General features: G+C 30.8%; 2 protein-coding genes across 4 annotated transcripts; both read right to left on the reverse strand.

The window, feature by feature from the left end:
• Positions 1-4770, reverse strand: LOC133796999 (3-hydroxyisobutyryl-CoA hydrolase-like protein 3, mitochondrial). Of its 3 annotated transcripts, XM_062234737.1 has the most exons (11): positions 4392-4770; positions 3750-3851; positions 3529-3573; positions 3240-3292; positions 2285-2419; positions 2092-2188; positions 1711-1840; positions 1368-1546; positions 1084-1211; positions 876-977; positions 1-299 (listed from the first exon to the last, which is right to left on the reverse strand). In XM_062234737.1, the coding sequence occupies exons 1-11, from the start codon at positions 4663-4665 to the stop codon at positions 198-200; spliced, it is 1347 nt and encodes a 448-aa protein (XP_062090721.1). In that variant the 5' UTR covers positions 4666-4770; the 3' UTR covers positions 1-197. The 3 variants fall into 3 exon arrangements, with proteins under 3 accessions (XP_062090721.1, XP_062090720.1, XP_062090719.1); XM_062234736.1 differs by lacking the exon at positions 3529-3573; XM_062234735.1 differs by lacking the exon at positions 3240-3292 and having other exon boundaries at positions 3509-3573; positions 4392-4769.
• Positions 4771-9412: 4642 nt separating this feature from the next.
• On the reverse strand, positions 9413-12293 carry LOC133797000 (probable esterase KAI2). The gene is made up of 2 exons (XM_062234738.1): positions 11786-12293; positions 9413-10015 (listed from the first exon to the last, which is right to left on the reverse strand). Exons 1-2 carry the CDS (start codon positions 12199-12201, stop codon positions 9583-9585), a joined length of 849 nt encoding a protein of 282 aa, XP_062090722.1. The 5' UTR covers positions 12202-12293; the 3' UTR covers positions 9413-9582.
• Positions 12294-19116: the final 6823 nt, after the last annotated feature.

The raw sequence follows: 19116 nt of genomic DNA on the forward strand, positions 1-19116 counted from the left end.
TAAGCATAACACTAGGATTGGACAAGGGTTATTCATGTGTAAGTTCATTCAATGTTGAGAGAATGCCACGGAAATAAAAAGATGGTAGATGAAATAAGCACAACACTACGAAAAGGGTTATTCATTCAAATGTCTATTATTGCCTTTCGATACACATTATTACTGATCAAACAAAGCACTTTTTTTCCAGGGTAAAGTCACACACGCAGTTCCTCAACACCTGGGCTCAGTGCTTCAAACACACCTTCTAATTCCTTCTCATCAACTTCCTCCAAAGTCGATGGATTCCATTGAGGGTTCTGACAGAAACAGCAAATTATTTTAGCAGCAGTTGAAATATTCATTCTGGTGTATAAAATGTGATAAGATTTCTTCTAATTCTCTTTCTTTAAAAAAGAACATTAGTTTGGCACCTTTGCAGACGCCATAGCAACACCAGGGTAACAATCAAGATTCATGAGAAAAGCTAGGAAGTTACAATGGTAAAAATGGTTTGCATCAATAAAACACTTGCTCTTCCTTTTACTATAATGGGGATGCATTGTGCATACCAGTAGTTTTTGAGATAACCGTATGTAGATAAATAATTTCTATGTACAGAATTCCCAGATTCAAATACGATTTTTGATATTCACATTCTTCTAACAAGTAGAGAGTAGAGAAAGAGTAATGATATGTGCACCTAAAATATGGACCAAAACATTACACATAGTGACGTTGACATTGCTTTTTAAAACAGTGAATCGTATCTTAAATAAATGAGATTAATTGTTAAAAACTGTCACGTCAGTGTAATGTTTCGGTGCATATTTTGGGTGCACATATCATTACTTGTAGAGAAGAGTAAAAGAATCTTTTGAAAATTATATGAATACCTGATCCTTATCGACCAACACTGCGCGAACACCTTCAGCAAAATCATTCCTCAAAGAAGATCTCAAGGCAATGCGATATTCAGTTTTCATCACACCAGTAAGCTGGACAAGGCCAAATGTAAAAGTTACTTTAGATAATCTTAGTTACTATAAAATAAAACTCTTTACATGAATGCAACAATAGTACAGCGACAACATTTAAACTCACCGAGGATAATTCATTATCATTCTTTCCATGTGCAGATGCTACTTTGGAGAAGTACTTCTGTGTTAAGCAAAGTGAAAAGGGAGCACCTTTAGCAATTCCTTGAAGAGCTTCATTTGCCCACTCCACCACTGCAGAAGGAGCATGAACATCAGCAGGGATGATATAACAAAAAGCAAGCCAAGATTAAGAAAATTCACGACCTAGCATTCAGTCTCCGAAATCATGGGGTAATTTATACAGTTTTTCTTTGAATAATGACAAAGAAATGACAATTTAGAACTCACCAGTTTCATCTGAACTCTGCTGGTGTATTTTCAGAGATTCAATTGTCTCAATAACTGACTTATTTGAACCGAAAGATGAAATTATTTGAGGTAAAAGCAAACTTAATTGAGCCTCTGCCTCAGGGTTGCTTCTGAATTTGGTCAAAAGTGCTTTAACATCTTGATGTGGATCCTCCGAACTGTATTCAAGAAAGTCAAGTGAGAAAATGATTACAATTGAAGATGAAAAAACTTCCTCGACAACAATGCATATGGTTGTAGCATTGCAGTTCAAACTCTGTGCAGCACTTGATTAAAATGTAGAAAAGAAGCCTTGACTGTAGAAAAATAATCAGGAACATACAAGTTTGTTGACAGAAGGGCTTCCTTTAGTGAAGCTAGGTTTCCAGACGGCACAAAATGTGATCCAAACCCTACATATAGTGCATCTGAGGGCGTAGAAATTCTTTTTCCAGTCAATCCAAGGTAAGCACCTAGAAACATTAATGTTGATCAAGACTTGAACAAAAAAAGGGGGAGCTGATACACAAAGCAAACAAGGAATTGATAATCTGTTTCTCATTAACATTGGGACAATTTACATAGTTGATTCTTGCGTCCATAGAATAAATTATTACTTCATATACTCTTTGTTTCTTGGAAGTTCCATATGAAGATCAAGCTTAAAAACAACTGCCGTAAATTAATGTAACCAAACTATTGCTTAGAATAACATAAAACTCACCAACAGATCCTCCTCCTGGACTTTGTGCTGCTATATATGCAAACCCCACATCTGGGAACAAACCAATTCCATTTTCAGGCATAGCAAGAAGTGTTCTCTAGAGCACAGCAATGAGAAGTCAGATTTAGAGAAATTTCAGAAAACATTGCAGCCAATAGGATTATATGACCCCAGCACAACACAACAAATGTACCTCTGTTATAATCCTATAGCGACCATGGCCTGAAAGACCAATCCCAAAGCCCATTGTGATGCCATCCATGAAGCTTATATATGGCTTCTTGTAATCGGAGATTTTGCATATCAGAGAGTACTCAGCTGAAAAAACCTGCAAAGTATTACAGCAAATCAGCAGGTATTAGATTTCAATAACCTTTGAGTTTATGATTGGCTAAAAAAGCAGCTAATATATCATACTAAAGATTCAAGTTATATGTATAAAAAATAATAATAAAGATTGGAAAAGAAAAGAAAAAGAACAAACAAAACCATCTAACACATTTACCAGATATACTAGTAGGCACAATGAATAAACTCTCACCGAAAAATGAACAGATAAAATAAGAGGCACTTATGGCCATGCAGAGTGGAAATTTTTGTAAATGCCAATTTCAATAGATAAATAAATAACTTATAGATCGCAATAGCAAAGTCTTGATCCTCCATACAGAAAAATAATGATAACCAAGAATAACAATGGAATCAAATCCAGTTGCATGTTCGATCATCTTTCTAAATTTCCTTCTAATTATACAATATTAAAGTGATCTCCCGATGACAATTAAGAAATAAAAGAGTTACTACTCATTTACACTACTAAATCAATAACAAAAATTGCATGAGAACATGTACATGTACATTTTCTTTCTTAATATGAATACTAAAATAAATAAAAAACTGCGTACATATAAATTAATAAGAACTTCCTAAACCATTTTGAACACGTTAATAATGAACTAGAACTTCCTTATATGCTTCTGTGGAGGATGATGATATTATTAGTTGTGGTAATACTCCTTATAATAACATTAGAACTTGCAGGTGGCGTTGTACAAAAGTCAGTCATATTATTATGGTATAAGTTTAATTATTAATGTGTAAATAAATTATGAATCCATAATTATAGAGTTAGAAGAACACAACAAGACCTCAATTACATCTGACAGTTGTTTATTAGTTGTGATCTGCTTCACATCACCACCTGCAGATAAACTAAGATCTAGGTTATCAAATTGAACTGCCATTAAGCAAGTTAACACACTAAGAACATCATTAATTTTTCTCAGATCGTAATCAAAAGAATAGTACAAAAGCAATAAACATAGGATAAAAAACAGATAAATTATGCAGATCTACAATGATCAAACCAGCATCCAACAAGAAATGCTACTAAACCAAACGAGTGTTTTGAAGAAACCTTCTGAACAAGAGGAGTGTTCTTGTCCTTTTGAATTTCAGCAACAACTCCTTTAATATCCATACCTGCATCAGGCATGATTGGTCATCCTGAAATTCTCACATCCATTTGGAACAAACATCTCTCCCAAAACAAGTAAAACGATAGTAATATAATAACAGCAAGTCAAAAACCAAACCAAACAACAAACCTGAAAGAAATTGTCACAAACGAGGAATTGAACCATTTTATCCACACTTACCAACACAAAAGGCACGGGGCGAGCTGCTATTGACCAGAACACATTTCACCCTTGGATCAGATTCCCAGTCATCTAGATAACTTTTGTATTTTACATCCATTTCTACACGAATAAACAAGTTTAAGGTCATTTCCAAATCAAATCCTAATCCAAAGTCAAACAAACAACAGTACTATGTCTAATACAGCTTGTAGTGTATTTCAAACAAATGAATTTGTTTTTTGTATAAACCTACTCAGACCCAGATGGAGGCTACTACAACAAGATAATGCACATCCAAACTCACAATCACATAAACAACCTCCGGAACAAACCCATTAATGCAATTCGAATCCTAATCCGAAGTAAAACAACAGCACTGTGCATAACATTTCTCGGGCTGTGTTTCAATCCAATGAATTCATTTTTACACAAAACCTAACCTGACCCAAATGGAGGCTACTACAACAGGATAATGCACCCACACAAACAACATCGACAAAGAGCCCCTAACTACTACTCGAATTACACAAGAAATTGATACAATCAGGTACTTAAACTCGCGAAAATGATAAAGTAAAGCTGTTCCAAACCCAAATTCAACAACATAAACTGATTCAATCCAAGCAAGTGGAAATAAATATAAAACGTTAAAAATCAAACCTAAATTCATGGCATTGAGAGCTTTTGGGCGATCAAGGGTGATGACGGCGACGCCGTTCGGGTGAACACTTCCCTTGACGAAGTCGTCGACGCTTGCCATTATCGCAAAGGAACGGACCGATAGAGAGGACTTGAACAATAAGGGTTTGTGAAGAAGAAAAGGTGGGTTGAGAAGTTTACGAAGTGGAAAGTGAGAGCGAGCAGTTGAGTTGAGGTACCGAATTGATGCTTTGGAGAGAGATATGGCTTGGGTAGCTCCTATCAAGCCGTGCATCGCATGCCTTTTTGTTTGTTCAAGACACTTGGTATCAACTCAAGTCCGTCGCTGTGTTTCGCAGAGATATTTGCAATGAAAGCTTACATTTTCAATAAAAATTAGATGGCTTTTGTTGAATTTTCTTTTTTGTAAATTTGCATCTTATGCGTTGATCTAAAAGTAGGACTAATTTATTTATTTATTCCAAATTTAGCACAAAATTTGTACTAACATTAGAGATAGAAGATTTTTCCTTGTATCGTTGTTAATTAGGAATGTTTGGTATGAGGTTTGAGTTTGAGGATGATTTTTCTATGTATCGTTGTGACTTTTAGATTAAGTGAATATGAAACTCAAGTATTTAAAAGAGTTAAGATTATCCCCAAATCAAGCTAAAAAATAGAACTCACCTAGAAATACAAACTCTCAAGCCATTAAAAATAAATTTACCAAACATGAATTAGATTTGACATTCCTATTTCCACCAAACCAAACCCCCCATTAAGTCGGCTTATGTTTGGTTGATATTGTTTGTTAGAATATATTTTGCATATATTCTCTTTTTATTGTATATATCTGTATTTAGTGAGTACATATTCAGTTACCATATTTGATTTCTTGGTCTTCCAAACGGCAACCCACTCTCTCCCGTAGTAGTGCTGAAGCGGAGTACAGGGGTGTTGCTAATGTTGTTTCTAATTCATGCTGGATCAGAAATTTGCTTCTCGAGTTGCATTGTCCTATTCAAAAGGCTACTCTAGTTTATTGTGACAATGTGAGTGCGATATATTTATCCGGCAATCCTGTTCAGCATCAACGCACCAAACACATTGAGATGGATATTCACTTCGTCCGAGAGAAAGTGGCTCGTGGCAAAGTTCGTGTGCTTCATGTACCGTCCCGTTACCAAATTGCAGATATTTTTACAAAAAGGCTTCCGCGCGTTTTATTTAATGATTTCAGGGACAGTCTAAGCATACGAGAACCTCCTGCTTCAACCGAGGGGGAGTGTTAGAATATATTTTGCATATATTATCTTTTTATTATATATATCTGTATTTAGTGAGTACATATTTAGTTACCATATTTTGACCAATCAGTTGACTGAATGTTCAATGCAAAGTCACGGTAACGATTTCTTTCATTGTTTTCAAACAATAAATAAATTAGAATTAAAACATAAAAAAATAAGTGTTCTATTTTCTACTCATAACTTTTGTGTATATGTATATTTTGTTCATTCACTGTTAATTTTCATGTCTTCGTTCTTCTTTTTCAATATAGTTATAAACATACCCTAATCACACTACACGTCATCTCATACATAAGGAGGAAGTCCCAATTGTGAATTTTCTTCCCCCCAACGTAAAATATATATTCTGAAAAATTATTAAACAAATTATGTTTCTCTATTTGAAAATTCAACTTCCAAATAATAATAATAATAAATAGCAATGCAAAAGAAGCCTTAATCTCCTATTTTTCCATAGGAAAAAAATATAAGTATATGATAATATGAACAAAATAAAAGAAAAAAATATTAATATATATTTGTTTGGAATAAATATGGTCTTCAAGAATTTGGGAACTCTATGATAGTTTAATTTACAGTCGCCCTATTTTTATAGTAAATGCTCTCCATTTCTCTTTTATATTTTAACTTCCCCGGGTTATAATTTATAAATTGATTGTGAATTTGTGATTAGGTTGAGCCTCACTATAAAAAATATTTATAATATTATTAATAAAATGATAAGAAATGTACAAACTATATGCCATTCATTGAAGGAAAAAATTGAAAAATAATGTTGGAGAAAATAATTTCAAAATTACTTTTTTTTTTATTTAAAAAAATCTAAATACGCATTAGAAAATCATGAATACTAAGTGGCAAATATAATTTTTTAAACAATATTTACAAAAATTAATTCATAAAGACATGTTATAAACAACATTTATAAACTAATTTATGACTAAAAACCACATATTTTATAAGAAAGATTTGCATAACTAATTTAGTAAGGGAAATTGGTGAAAATAGTCTCTTTTTTTTTAAGTGATTTTGCACTCTGACCTACGTTTGATAATTTTTTGCAAAATGACCTCTGTCTAAAATTCGACCAGTTGTCAAAAATTTTCGACCAGTTGTCTAAATTTTTCGACCAGCTGTCAAAATTTTCGACTACCTGTCTAAATTTTTCGACCACCTGTCTAAATTTTCGACTACCTGTCTAAATTATGAGAGGTCATTTTGTAAAGAATTATTAAAACTAGGCTAGAGTGCAAAATGACTTAAAATAATAGACCATTTTGCCAAGAAGCCCATTTAGTAATCATACAATATATTTTTGTATCTAATATTTATAGAATTAATGACTCAAGGTGAAGTTCCTATGAAAATTATCTGATATATATATTTATATAATAAAGTGAATTGTGTGAAATTTTGATTATTTATAACATAAAACCTCATTTTGGAGGCTCTGAATTTAGGGCCTCTAGGTAGGAGCCTAGATTACCTTAGCCAAGGATTGACTTGAATAAGCGCAAATTTGAATGAAAAAAAAATGTAAAAGTTCTTATAAAATGCTGAATTTTAAAAACACGATTTGAAACTTCCACATGAAATGGTATATTTCAATTTATTTGTAATGTTTTGGTAGTTTTGAAATGCGGATTAGAAAGCGATGTAGAGTGTAAATTTGTCAATGTGTGTTGCTGTGTGCTAACCCGATAATGGGCTGAGCTGGCTCCAAATTGGGTCTAGTTCGATTCGAACGTGTACAACCGGCTAATCATGGGGGTATTTGGTGCTGGGCAACATTAATCATTGATTTTCAAATTACAAATAACTATCTTTTTAATAACAAATAATCACAGATCACAATAAAATTCATCCTCAGCAATGGTGCTGTGGAATTACCATCCTTATTTACGTAGGTTGATCGTAAAATCATATCAGTAGGAACTGGTTACGAGTATTATTTAATCAACAGTAATAATTATCTTTATTAAATTGATCATTAATTTAATTTTACAATTTTCATTATGTATAATTCTTTTTTCTTTCTTTCTAGAGGATCATATTTTTTTAATTCAATAACACTAAATACAATATCTTAAATCAATTTCAAATTTAAAATTCAAATATGTTAAGTATATTATACATATATGTATATTCAGTTTCATTAAGCATAATACATTGTATTATATTATTATGAAAAACTTAGATAAGTGAAATAAAATGATCTATATAAGTATTTAATAATATGCATATCATATTTGCATATATACGGATAAATTATTATCCACTCTGATAATTTTTTTTCTTTCACCAAACTATTAATAATAATTTAAAAAAATTATTAGACATAATATAAATCCAAAATATACTTTTCATATATTTATATACATTAAATACACAAAATTAAAAAAACACGCTAAGCCCGGAAACAAGGGATGGGGATGGTTTTCCTCCATTACATGTATATTTGATCGTAGATAATTGAGTAATAATAATAAAAAAAAGTTCTATGCATAAACCGATCTTTGTTGAGATTTTCATTGATTTTTAGGATATTTGCGGTTTAAATTCCTCATATTTGTTAAATATTGTAGTTATATATTTATTTATTTTCAGAAAAATTATCTAATGTCACTAAAATATATTGTGCCACCATTGCTACCAGGTCTGTTAGCTAGCTTAGTTAATTGCTGACAAATTGAAACATGTCGGTCTATATTTTTTATATAACTGGTAAATTTATTCAAAAAAACATATTTGATTTAAAATAGAAAAATAATTTTACATTCATTTAAAATAGAAAAAAATAAAGCAATAAAAGTAATTTTTACAAAAACTAAAAAAAATGTTTTCAATAAAGTAAAAAATTAAACTAAACCATTCACTAATTTAATTAAATCATATTAAACACTTAAATTATAAAAATATATATTAAATTTAAAGTTAATCAATATTAAAATAAATATTTTTTAAATCTTCAAAAAAAAAATCTAGAATAAAAATTTATTTTCTAGTGTTACCTAAATCACAATATAGTACTCATTCTCAATAATTCTTACATCTAACTAGAATTCCATACTTCAAATCCAACAAAACATTCAAAATATACATAGTTCATCTAACCTTATATTTACTGTAATGTTTACCCTTCGGTTGGATTGAATAAGGGGATATCAAAGGGAATTTGGTTTTTTTGCAGCTGGTTGGAGCTGGCCTTAGTTGAATAACCATGCAAACCTAGAAATTCCAATAAAACCCCATAAAGGTAGCCGCCAGCCAACTTTTAACACCCACCGTCGCAAAAATTCGTGGCCCCTAACATTCCAACTTCTCTACTTAATGTGTCCATATCGGCCTATCAAACCGCCTTCGCTCGATGGCCAAATTCTCTGCCCGTCCTAGCTTCACCTGATGCCAAGGTCAACCTGTCTTAGTTTCTACACTCACCTGTCCCAGTTCTTTGCCGCTCAAAGATGATGACGATAAAGAAAATTATGATAATTAGTGTTTTTTAGGGTTTAGCTATTGTTAAGTGTAAGATCTTTGTTTTGTTTTTTTTAAATTAATTAAGGTTTAAGATTTATGTTTTACGCCATAAGTTTTATGTGTAGAATGATATCATCGTCTTTGACAACATTATATTAGAGAGGTTTTGTGTAAAAAAAATTGAATATATAATTACAATACTTCACAAACATTAGATATTTATGAAGAAAACAAATTAAGAAATCAAAAACGCCATTTCAAAAGTCAACACCCACGAATATATTATTTATAAGAACACAGGAACGTCTCTAACTAACATTTACCAAGACTGAAATAAATAAATAAATAAAAAAACGTCACTAAACTATTTTTAGAAATGGTAAATAAATATATATTTATATGTAGGCAATTCTACTAAGAGAAGTCTAAAATCCCAGTACGACTCTAAGAACATCAAGAAACTCATGGTGAGTAGTCAACTGAGGGAAATGACCTTTGGCGTTGCTGATAATCTCGACCGTTGATGGTCCCTTGATCTTCTTCTGCATGTAGAATCCAACGGAGTCGGGGACGACTATATCGCTGCTGGTTTGGATGATTGTACAGGGGATCTCAACCCTCTCGAGTACGTCTCGCTCGTCGCTGTAGAACACCATTTTGGCCAATTGGAGCGCGACACCTGGATTCATTCTACTCAAACATTTTGCAAACTTGTCGACTGAGTGAGGATCGCATGTGTCCACGACCAGGGTAGAGAAGTGTGTTGCCCAGTTGTAGAAGTTTGATTCTACGTTGGATATGATGTCTTCTATCTCTGACTTCTCAAACCCACCTTCATAATCATCTGTGTTTATGTACCTGTATGCAAATATGAATATGCCGTAGATTTTGGTCAACAAAAAATAAAAATAAAAGTTAAAACAAACGTAGGGTAGAGTGACCAACGTGTCTTTAATGACCAAGTGTTGTAAATATATTTATATTGTAGGGTAGAATATGATCAAAAGCTATAATAATCATAATAATTATTAAAAAGCGACCCAGGACCACATTTAAAAATAATGTCCATACAAAAAAAAAATCCCTTTATATATTCATACATACATATTTATATATTCTAGATACAAGCAACTTACAAGTTTTGATACTTTAATTTTACTTATAGAATTTATTAATTATTTTTATTAAATAAAAAAAAAACATTGTTTATAATTTTTTTAATATATATATATATAATACGATAACATTTAATAAAAATTTAGATTACGGATTATATATATTATTATAATGATATTTTATAATATTTAAATTTATATTAATATAAGTATTAAATATTTAGTTTTGTATTAAATATTGTAATAATAATAATATTTGAATTCATACTAATATAATTAGTAAAAATAATATTTTATAACATTTAATTTTATTATCAATATAGTTATTAAATATTTAATTTTGTATTATATATATATTGAAATGTTGTATTATATATTATTATAATAATAATATTTTAAATATTCGGTTAAATTTAAAAAAAAAAAAACCGATAAAACCACTCAATTTTTATATGGTCCTATATTTTTTTATTTTCATTTCTCTTATATAGTTTGGCATTTATTTTATTTACCAAAGATAGAAGCAAACGGCCAAAACAAACAAACGAACAAGACAACAATTGCATTTACTTATGTTTGTTGAATGTTGACATTATTATATTTTGAAGATAAAAAATAGAATATATAATCAAAACAGTACTGCTTAGGTCCTTCGGGAGATTTCAGAATGCAGAAACTCAGTCACCATTAATTGCATTTATTGGTTCCTATATACAGTAAAATAATATACATATACACATAATATGTATTTATTTACAGCTGAAGGGGAGGTCAAAATAAAACCAGGGAACAATAAAATATGATTAAAAGCAATAAATTATCCAGCTAGGTAGAGGTCAGAAAATAAACAAAAATTATGCAGATGAACTCAAATTAATTAATTAATTAAACTTTTAGACTTTGTTTGGAATTTGAATTTTGTTATGAAAAAAAATAAATAGAAAAAGAATGGAAAATGTTTAATTATTTTTAAAAAAATTATAAAAGATTCTAAATTTTATAAACTGACACTAATTACATTGAACTCTCATATTAAAAAATATCTCATCTTTTAATTTTTTTAAGTACTTTTACCAACCCTAAGAGTTCCAAACAAAGGGTTAGGAACTATATAATAGTAGTGAATTCTAATGATAAATAAAACCTAATTGAGTATTGTAAGAAATAATTGTAGCTACTGATCTATCCCTATTATTTTTGTTTGACCTTAACTAACCTTTTTTTTAAGGAAATTAACATTAATAACTTATTAACTCAATCATTCAAATTTCTTCAAAACACAACATTTCCAAACAAAAACAAAAACTTGTTAACTCAGCCATTCATGTATAGCGAAAACTTAAATATATGAGGTGTTACAGAAATAATAATAAAAAAGATTATCACACTTAATTAATTAGTTTCCTAAGTGTAAGTAAAAGTGGTCTTCGATCCATTAACATGTTTATGCACACACACAGATATTTATATATATATATAGATAACATCAATTATATAGTAGTAGAAGTATTACCTAGGAGAAGCTCCGACGAGAACAAGGGAGTTAAAAAGTTGAGGTCTCTTAACGGAAGCAATACATCCAATCATAGCAGACATGGAGTGACCCACAAACACAACCGATTTCAAGTTGAGTTCCTCCAGCAGGCCAATCAAGTCGTTAGCAAAACCCTCGTAGGAGGAGTGTTTCACGGGATCAAAGAGGGTAGAGCCGTCATCTTTGACGGCGGTGCCGGCGAACGGCCAGTCGAAGACCAGAACCTGGAAGTGCTTGGCCAAGTCCGGCACGATTTTGTCCCACACCGATTGGTCCCCGCCGAATCCGTGAGATAGAACCACGGTTTCGTTGCCCGAACCAGTGGTTTTGGCGTTCATGGCCGATGAATAAGCTGGGACTACTCGTGGCTGAGTGGTTTCTTCTTCAAGTACCATTTTGTTAATTATGAAATAAGAACAAAATAACAAAAATAAGAGAAAAGGTTTTTGTGTTTGTGTAAGTGTTAAATGTTTCGCCTTGGCATCTTTTTTATAGGAAAATTAAGCAGGGAGAAGAGTTGTGAATAATTATTTTTTTATTCGATTTTCAAAATTTTATATTAAAAAATGTATATTATATATTTAAAGAGGAGCAATTACCATCAGACTACGTGTACATATTATATAATTACGTTGATCGTTATTTTTAATGGATTAGATAAATATGTATGTCCATATATATGTATGCTATATATATCACGCGTGGGACATATGGATTAATTAATATGGAGTATATACGTAGGACATATATATATTATGGAGGATTATCGGGTGCACCCACCCCAATAAAAAGAAAAGGCACATCGATGCACCCACTTTATGTTTTGGTAGAGTATTTTGCAAATTTGTAGAAAAACTTCGAATAACTTTTAGTACTAAAAATAAGGTTCAAACATGTTAACTTTCTATACGCATAAAAAAAAATTAGTCATGCGTGCAACAAACTATTGCAACTTTATTTTTCTACACTCTTAATTATTCGAAATTTCTAAAAAATTTATAATTTATTCTAAATAACTACAATATACACGGCCATAAAAAAATTACTTCGAAAATACTTCTCGAACCAAAAACTAGAATAACGTACATAAATATGCCCATTTTTAGGAGTGCATCCAAGAACTACCCATTATATTATTATATGAGAATTGTTGAAAGAAGAGGAAACTCGACTAATTAAAAACTATATAAATATATCTAAATTTTGATACTAGGATTTATATATGTATTGGCTGACAAAAATATAGTTGTGATATTCATAAATGCCTTTGTATACAGGGAATTATGTGAACCAGCCGGCGCCACAAAACAATATTTTGAGCTTTTGTACTTTATTAAAATCCCTATGCAACCACAATTTTTAGGAACCGGAAAGAAAAAAATATAGTGATAATAATAATAAAGAGAGTATTCTCGCTTTTCCGGAATTGTGAAAAGGACCTCGAGTAGGAGGACAATATTTATTTTATTACCTTATATGGATTTATATTTTATTTTATTAATTAAGCTATATTACTATTATTATTTGAATTTGTTTAATCAAATTATACTTATAATTGGTCAATATTGGGTCTAGGAAGTTTAGAGTGTCAATCAAGCGGAAAATGACTTTTTGGTCTATGCCTATATCTCATTTTGAATGTTTATATTTTTTCATCATTATGGTATATGCACTATAAAATATTACAAATAGAAGGCGTAAAATTACTTTTTAAAATATAAAATATAGAGTCCCATATAGAATAAAATAGATTAGTTAGCAAAATTTGTCATCAACGTATTGTTTTATTACATATTTTGACTTATTTTCTAATCAAATGAAATGATTTATTATTATTATTATTAAAACTCATTTATAAATACTTCAATTTTTTTGACTTTTTTAAGATTTTAATTAAAAAGAGAATCAGACTTCAATTATATAGTATAATATATTTTTTTACAAATGGTAGGTAACCATTTTGTAGCCTATGTTTTTGTAAAATATCATTTTGGTACCCTGTGTTTACAATAATGCTCATTTGGTACCATGTGTTTACAATAATACTCATTTGGTACCCGTGTTAACAATAATGTACATTTGATACCTTATATTTTAAAATCGTACATATTTGGTACCTCAAACTCAAATTTAATTAATAAAATTTTATCAATTTAATTAAGCTGCTCTCAATTATATGAGTTTCAAATTCAAGTTTATTTACTTAGTGACATATAATTGTTATAGTTTTGTCATATTGACAAAATTTTATTTGTTGAATCTGAGTGTAGTGTACAAAATATGTATGATTTTAGAATAAATAATATCATATGAGCATAATTAAAAAAAGAAGATAATAAAATGATACTTTGCAAAAAAAATGGTACCAATGAGTAAATTCTCATTTACAAATGAAAATGATCACTTAAGAACGAAACAGAAATAGAGGAATAAGTCCTTCCACCCAAAAAACTAATTGCTTACCCAAAATATAAGGGGTGGTTTATCGAAAAATAAATTATTGAAATAAAACAAAGTTATCTCTTGAAATGTAACGAAACAACTTTGAGACCACCTAATTGAGCCGTATGTATATATAGTCTATAATATTGATTGTACAATAATTTGTATTATACAAATGATAAATTACAATTTTAAAACTTCATATCCTGGTCTATAACTTTATAAATTCATTAAAGTTACATATCTTTAATTAATTTTTCATTATTTAAGAGCCATGAGCCTGGGTCCTAGTTCCTAGATTCGTGCTTGGCCATTTTAAACTTTTTAAACTTCAATTAATATATTCAAAATATAAAGTATTAAGTCAGCAACCAAATATATGATAGAAGACAAGTATTCTATTTCAACTTTGCAAAAGAAAGATTCAAGTAAAGAACTATTTAGTAATGAAAATAGTGGAATAAGAATAAAATAATATTTAATATGAGTAAAAAAATTAAAATATATTTTGTAAATAATATTATACACCTTTTTTTTTTTAAAAAATAAAAAATTATATTTAGAAAAATAGTGATTCCACTAAAAAAAAGAAGAGGAATTAAACAGTTCCATTATAATAATATTTCAGTGCTTTGAAACCAAACTAAATAACTGGACAGGAAATTCCTTTATTTGCCAACCAAAACCAAAAACATTAGGGAGAAAATAAAAAAGAAGAGAGCAGTAGATCGAGGGATTAGGGGCCATATACTGTGTGCATTCAGACGCAGTAGCCGTGGATGGAGATGGCTCAAAGCACAGGGACAGCACCTACGGGAGGCATGAGTAGTGGTGTAGATCATTTTAGTGTTCACACAAAACCTAAAAGGACCCTTTTGTCTCTATCTTCTTTGTATTTGATATTATATATTTATTATATGTATAATATGTATTCAGATAAGTCCAATACATGCCTTTTTCTTCCCATTAATATTAAAGTTGTCTAACCCTACCACGTTCACAAATTCAGATGCATGCATATGCATTTACCAAGTGGCAAATAAGATCCATAGATATGAAGTCAAGATTCCAAAAAACAAATATATGAAAGGAAGAATATATATATATATATATATGCTGCTTGGAGAGTCAAATGCTACTACTACCATTTTTTTATCCGCAAAATTTAATCTACAAAATTCTTGGCTAAATTATGTAATAAAAAAGTACACAAAACAATTCTTTATTGGTACATATAAGTATTTCAACGTCCCCATTTATTAATTTTGTCAAATCAATGTTCGAACTAATTTTTTTCTTTTTGTATATATTAACATTTTTCTTATAAATATATATACGAACGAATCTCGAAAGCAAATGATATGAGACTAGTCCACTAATTTGTTAGAATATGTATGCTTTTATAAATTATTATTTTTGATACTTTTCTTCACTTTATTATTTGAGTTTAAAGTAATAATTAATTCTAATGCTTGGGGTAAGTTCCGCTGTTTGTTTGGTATATATATAACCATATAATATATAATATATAATTAATCATGCCTTCATTTTTGACCATGTATGCCACGTAGTTTTATAACTGAATTTATTTAATTAGGTTTAGCTTAAAAGAGTGAGATAGTGAAAGTGACCACCCAACCAACCTCTTGTATTGACACTGATGTAATTATGGTGATACATACTGATACATAAATATATATACATGTGTGTGTATGATATTTATATATATAAAAAAAATTGCGATGATTGTCGAATACAATAATTTTGTATTGACATTGACGCAACAACATCTTCAAGAGTGCCGAAAAGATTTATATTTATTACATTTTAGTAAAATTATCATTTTAATAGTATTATAAAAATGTGTCAAATTTGACACATATTAAAAGTTGTGCTAAATTTTGTACAAAATATAACATGAGTTAAATTTAATACACTAATAAATATAACTTTTTCAATTATAATATTACTACTAATTTATTAATTAACAATTAATGACTATATTTTTATAATGAAAAATGAAAAAAAAAATATTACTCTTTGTATATTTTCAATAAATATTAAATAAATTGTTGACTTTTTTTAGTTAATTTGCATCTTGTGCACATGGTCAATCCTGAGAGGTGTGGGATACTATACAAAATATGTTATTTTTAAAAATATATATATAAAATGATATTTTTCAAATTTTTGGAGCATTTGTGTATGTAAAAAAATGACATTTTAAAAAAAAATTAGGGTCTCATTATGTGGGGGCCCTAGGCACAGGTCTGGCTCGCCTGTGCCCAGAGCCGAGCCTGTTTGTGCACTAGAACACAATTATAAATATTGAGTCAAATATAATATTGACTCATTTTTTGTGCCAAATTTGACACAAAATTTACATCGTGCATGGAAGATTGTCTAATTATGGTTCGTTTTCTTATTATGATTCTATCCATTTTGATTTTGTTTATTTTTGATTGCTAACGTATATAATTATGATATCATATTAACGTATATGCCACTATTTTATTTTCTTCCCGTATGCTCTTCATAAATTAATTAATAACAAGAATAACTATTGCAATGTCCCAAGTAATAAGTTTTAGTGCCTTGATTAGGATATTGGGAGGGCATAATTAGAATTATGTGTGATAAATTGAATATTTATGTGATTATGTGAATTACATGAACTATATTATAATATGACTGATTATGCATGTTTAAGTGTATTAAATGTGCTTATAGACTTGTTTCTGTTAAAAATGACATTTTTCGTAACTTTAACCTACTGTGGGTCTGTAATTATGTGTTATATGGTTGAGCCTATATTTTTATGTGAGTATATTTGAGATATTCGGCAGAAGTCGATCCTTCTAAGCAAAGTAGCAGTAAAATCACAACGATGATAAATACTCGACTCGGGGTGAGCTAAGGGATATTTTTTGTAATTTGGTGAATTACCGAGACTCATTGGAGTATGAGTTACATTTGGAGAGAATAATTATATTTGGAGGATTATTGGAGTTAATTGATCATTATAAGTGAAATCCGAGGTTTAGCGATAGGGTGTTAAATTACCCTTTTGACCTTGGGGGCTAGTTTTTGGTTTTATTATTGGTAGGGGTAGTGTCTTGATTTGCCAAGAGTATAGCTTGAGACTTGACAAATTCAGAGACATTGTTTTATCTCTCTCTCTCTCTCTCTCGCTCCCTTGTTGGAGGTTTTCTTTGGTTTTAGGAGAGAAAGTCTTGGATTCTAAGCTTGGGAGGCAAATCTTGGAGGGATTGGAGGCTGTTTAGTGTGGGGATTCAGCTGGGAGTCTCGTTGATCACAGGGGTAAGCCTTTCTCTAGCAATTTCTACGAGTTTTAAGTTGTCTTTTTTATTTTTAGTTTATGGAGAGTTTTTTGAATTTTGGTTGTTGGTTGAGTTTTGGAGATTTTTGAAGGTTATTTGTGTATTTGAGCTTCCGGGGTCGTTTTGGTGATCAATTCTAGCTAAAACTATGTTTTGGGATGGATTTGGGGAGACTGCAATTTATGAAATCGTTGGATTTTTTTTGGATTTCGGGGTGGCACCGCAGCGCTTGGTAAGAGCATCGCGTCCCGCTTGAGTGTTCTTGAGGCTGGGCGCTGCCTTGAACCACCTTGGCACGCAGACCTTAGTGGCCAGCGCTGCGGTGCAAATTGTTAGGGAATCCTCAGTGGGCTCTCTGCCTAGTCAAGCGTCGCGATCCTTTGTTGTGATAGTCAGAATCCCGTGATTCGTAAGGGGAAAGACCGGGTAAAGCTGTGCAATCCCACATTGCCTGGGGAAGGTCAAGTGTGATGATTTTAAGACTGTGTAGGTATGGGACTACACAGTTGAAGAGAGCTTAAATTGATTGATGGGTACTAGTTATATCAACAAGATGCATCTTCTTTTCGGTAGCTCATCACTTGAGAACTCCAAAGTTAAGCGTGCTTGACCTGGAGTAGTCTCATGATGGATGACCTCCTAGGAAGTTTTCCCAGGAAGCGTGCAAGTGAGGATAAAGCACGCTGGAAAGACTCGTGTTGGTTTGCAGGGCCAGTCGTCATTCTAGTAAATAACCATAGTGGTGTGGGGCATTACTGTATTACTCTTTTGGCCAAAATTTGTAATACCTAACCTTTATTTAGTTTAATTATACGTTTAAGTCCAAATGACTTGTTTAGTGAGTTGAACATTATTTTAAACACACAGTGTAACGGCCCCGAATCAGTAGGGCGTTACAACTATAATCTTATTTAAGAAGACGTGTGCTTATATGCAAAATTAATAATAATCAAATAAGTAAACAAGCTTCGTCATATAATAATCCAATAATTTTATCAACACATGAATCTAAAATGTAATCCAATCATTACTATCATAAAAAATCCTTAATAAAATAAAAATCATTTAACTACGAATTAATATTTAATAGCTACGATTAAACAATCACTACACCAAAAAGCACCTACGACGTCGCTTGTTAGCGTCGGTTGACAGTGTGAAATGACACCATTGATAATCTCAGTAAAATAGCATTGGTTCATAACCGACTCTACTGTTAACTAACAACATTGGTTACTACCTCAACGCTGGTACATGAGACTTAATAGCGTCGGTTTTGAATTGACACTTCTGTTCAAGGTCCACTATATACCCTAACTATAAAAGGTTCACTAACTGACTCTTAGAATATGCTGATAAACCTATATACCCTAATTGTAAAATGTTCACTAAATTATCGACACTAGTTAGGTTGTATATTTTGAAGGCCAAACATGGTATGTAACGTCCCAAATTTCCTAACAAGGCTTAGGGCCTTGATTAGAGGGCCAATGTAACGACCCAAAATTTGCTAATAAGGCTTAAGGG

This window comes from Humulus lupulus, chromosome 8 (assembly GCF_963169125.1).
Source record: "Humulus lupulus chromosome 8, drHumLupu1.1, whole genome shotgun sequence".
In the NCBI taxonomy this organism is placed as follows: domain Eukaryota; kingdom Viridiplantae; phylum Streptophyta; class Magnoliopsida; order Rosales; family Cannabaceae; genus Humulus; species Humulus lupulus.